This window comes from Entamoeba nuttalli, assembly GCF_000257125.1.
Source record: "Entamoeba nuttalli P19 unplaced genomic scaffold asmbl_6448, whole genome shotgun sequence".
In the NCBI taxonomy this organism is placed as follows: domain Eukaryota; phylum Evosea; order Mastigamoebida; family Endamoebidae; genus Entamoeba; species Entamoeba nuttalli.
The window spans coordinates 1-3902 of NW_008578082.1; the positions used below are offsets into that span (position 1 = coordinate 1).

A 3902-nucleotide genomic window follows, 5' to 3' on the forward strand; every position below is an offset into this window, starting at 1 on the left:
GATTAATAAATAAATAAAGTAATAGATTAAATAAAGAATTAAAAATTGAGATTGACATCGTCAAAGAAGCTAAAGACCTTGTAATAAAAACATGATGGATGTCATGGAACATTGCTTCAATCACAACCAAACATACTTCATAGAGCTGCTTGAAGAAGATTTGATTATATTCAATGAACAAAAAAAAAACTTATGGAAATTAATTCTATTAATACTTAATTAATTACTTTTATTTTATGATTCACATTTATATCTAACTACAAAATAAATGAATAAAACAATCCAAAATAGCACGTTACTAAATAACAAAATATTTCCTTATCTGTTAATATAAGAATTAACAAGATTTATTAGAATTGAAGATGATCTGATTATTTTTTTAATAATAGAATAAATAATGTGAGTTATTTTTTTACTTAACTCACCAATTCAGAAATTGGATAAAATGAGTAAAAAAGAAGAAAATATTTTATAAAGAGAATACAGAGAAATGAATAATTGTTACAAGAGAACGAATACTTTTCTGATATATGCAATACAGTTTTTAAATTTGATAATAGGAGGTGTTATTTAATAGGGGTTAATTCCAATAAAAATGAGAATAAAATGAGAAAATATTGATAATAATTAAAATAAATTTTTGTAAGGCTAAAAAGAACCTTTGTACCTCGTAAATTTATTTAAACAAGAAAAATTTCATTGTCAGAGTTATTGGCAAAATAATACAACATAATATAACTTTTATTTAATAGAGATTTTTTCTTTTTACTTTGTTGTGAATATTCAAACCATCATTAAAGAGGAATTACTCTTACTTATAAATTGGTAAAGTATGTTTACGCAAAACTAGAAAGAATTATTTATTGAGAAGTTTGTGAGTGGAAAAAAAAGAAAAGAAAAATGATGATTTTGAATGAACGAAAATTAAAAAGAAAAATGAAACACCAAAATTCTTTTTAAAGACTAAAATATTAATTTTCAGTTCATGAGCGAGCCAATAGTATTCAAGAGCATTTCCATTCTCACTAATAAAAAGTTTAAAGAAGTCTCAATTGAAGAGCCTATTACAACACCATTTGGAAGTATTTTAATGATTAATGAGAAAAAAGTAATTGAATTACCACGAACTATTATGACATTTAATATTAATATGTCACTTATTCCGAAAGAGATGAATATAACTAAAGAACAACTTTCATTGGCATTTGAAATTATTTATGATAAGGAATATCTCTTTTTTTGTAAAACAAAAGAAGAATTTAGACATTGGGCTAAAATTATAGGACTTGGATGTAAAACTTATGGTGTTTTTTGTTTTCCTCTTGAAGCAGTTGTTAAAAAATCACGATGGAGAGTACCTAATATTATTTATCGATGTATTGGATTTCTTAAAAGTCATGATGCAATTAATGTAGAAGGTATTTTTCGAATGAATGCTCGTGTTGGTAGAATAGAAGAAATGAAAAAAATGGCAGATAATGATGAAGATATTCATTTTGATGAAAAGGATACATGTTATCTTGCTACTTCATTATTAAAAGCATACTTAAGAAGTATGGTTGAACCATTAATACCTTATGAATATTTTGAATATTATATACAATTACCTGAAGGAAATGTTGATAGTAAAAAATTTATTAATTCTTTAACTGAATCACATCAAGACACTTTATGGTATATTGGAGAGTTTTTAATGGAAGTTGTAAAGAATAAAGAAGTTAATAAAATGGATGAAACAAATCTTGCAACATGCTTTGGTCTTGTGTTCTGTGATAATCCCCCATCATTAGGTTTAACTGAACTTGAATTCACCAAGAAAGCAATTCAATCCTTTGAATTTTTATTACGTAATTTTAAATATGCATTTAGTGACGTCAAAAAAAGGAATATAGCCCAAGGAATTGAACCACCTCAATACCCTGCCTTCCAGCCATTAGTTCATCTTCCTTTTGATATCCTAATTGAACAAATCAAAATGGAACTTAGAGATATCAAAAAATCTCGAAGAATGTCAGCTACTTATTTAACTGATAAAAGTGCTAGAAGAAAGAAAGTTGGTGGCTCATTGTCTATTGCTTCAACTACCTCCGCTGTTAGAAAAGAATATTTAAAGACAAAATATAAAAAAAGTAATGGTTCTTTTGCTGATTTAAGTCTTTCATCAAATTTGGAAACAACAGACCATCCTAAGTCTTCCCGGTTTAGTATTTCTGGTTCTAAGTCTAAAACAATTCAAATTTCATCTCTTTCAAAGCAAAGTCCTTCTAATATGAACCAGCAGAAACCCTCATCTCTTAATGCACCTGTTGAACATTCTTCTTCTATATCTTCTCATCATTTACCAAAACCACCATCTACAGATAACGTTATTCCAGAACCACCTCTACTTCATGATTCTCTTAAAAATACGGAATTGTCACATTAAATCTTTATTTTTCTTATTTGTTAATTCACATTCCTTCATTGTGTACTTTGTTTTTAATTTTCTTTCAATGCCTTTGGTATACACCCAAAATTGTTTAGATTTATTAAACGATTGATAGCTGATTTAGTGTGTTAAACTTTTTTGGCATTTACTTTTAAACTCTTTATTTATTAACATTGTTCTTGATAAAACGGGTTCAAATAGTAGAAGATTTTTTATTGTGTGTGTTGTACCTTTTATTTACATTTGGTTTGTTACAATAAATAACATCTTTTTAATATATATCTATTTTTTATTCTTATAACTCTTATGCCAATATATTTTGTGGTTCAAATTGCACCTTTGTTGATAACTTCCATGTTAATTATTTTTTTCTTTAACTTATCTCATTTATTTATGATTTATTTTTTTAAACAAGTATAAATATATGACTATTTAATAAGTTAATAACTATTTTATACAACCTTATTAAACAACTAATATTTTTAAGCATAGTATGTCCTATTATTAAAGAATATCATTATCTTTTACTGTTAACAAAATAAATATACTCTTTTCAAAAATAAATATGAAAAGACTTTAACATAAAATACTATCTAAATCTATTCATTATAGTTTGCTTTTATTTGAATAAGCTCTGTGTCAATAGTACAACACTAATCAATGAATATATTTTGTAATAAATTAAAAGTTTCAAATTTATTCTTATTTCTAATATCATAATCATTTTATTCATAATGAAATAAAACAATAAAATAATAGAAAAATGATTAAATTATTCATGTTATTTTATTGGAAATTCATTCTTATTGATTATAGATTGTTTTAGTTATTATTTGTTAAATATGGATGATAATTAGTATATGATGGTGATAATTTTAGTATTTATTATGTTGATAAAATGAAATATAATCATATATGATTTTATATAACAAGAAAAAGTAAAATGGAATTATGAAATATTTAAAATGATGATGAAAATGATATTTAATTCTCAGATAAAAATGAAGAAATTCATAAAATTAATTTTTCATTTTTATATTGTTGTATTTCAAATAATCAATATTTAATAATTTCATTTATTATGATTTATTTTTATGTGAAATATTCTTGATATTCTTTCAAATAAAGTGTATTTCTTATTCATTTAAATGAAAATGAATATTATTCATGAGATGATTTTGTTTTATTATTTTCTTTATAAATAAGAATATCATCTCAAATTAAAATTAAAATAACAATCAATAATCTATTTGTTTATATAATTAAATATTGTTTATTCTTCTTCTTTATTATAATTTTCTTTATTCTTTTATTTCTTCATTTTTAATGAAAATATAAGTGATATTGAATTATTTACAAAATAACATTCATCATTTTTACATTTAACATAACATTCATTTTTATTTCATTTGAAATCTTTATTATTATTGTTATTTATATGATTTATTCTTTTTTATTTATCATTTATTGTTAT

General features: G+C 23.2%; 1 protein-coding gene across 1 annotated transcript; it reads left to right on the plus strand.

Annotated features, from left to right (window-relative positions):
* Window positions 1–985: 985 nt before the first annotated feature.
* Window positions 986–2425, plus strand: ENU1_154340 (Rho GTPase activating protein, putative; the record flags this gene model as incomplete). The annotated part of the gene is made up of 1 exon (XM_008860684.1): window positions 986–2425. One exon carries the CDS (start codon window positions 986–988, stop codon window positions 2423–2425), a length of 1440 nt encoding a protein of 479 aa, XP_008858906.1.
* Between the last annotated feature and the right edge of the window lie 1477 nt (window positions 2426–3902).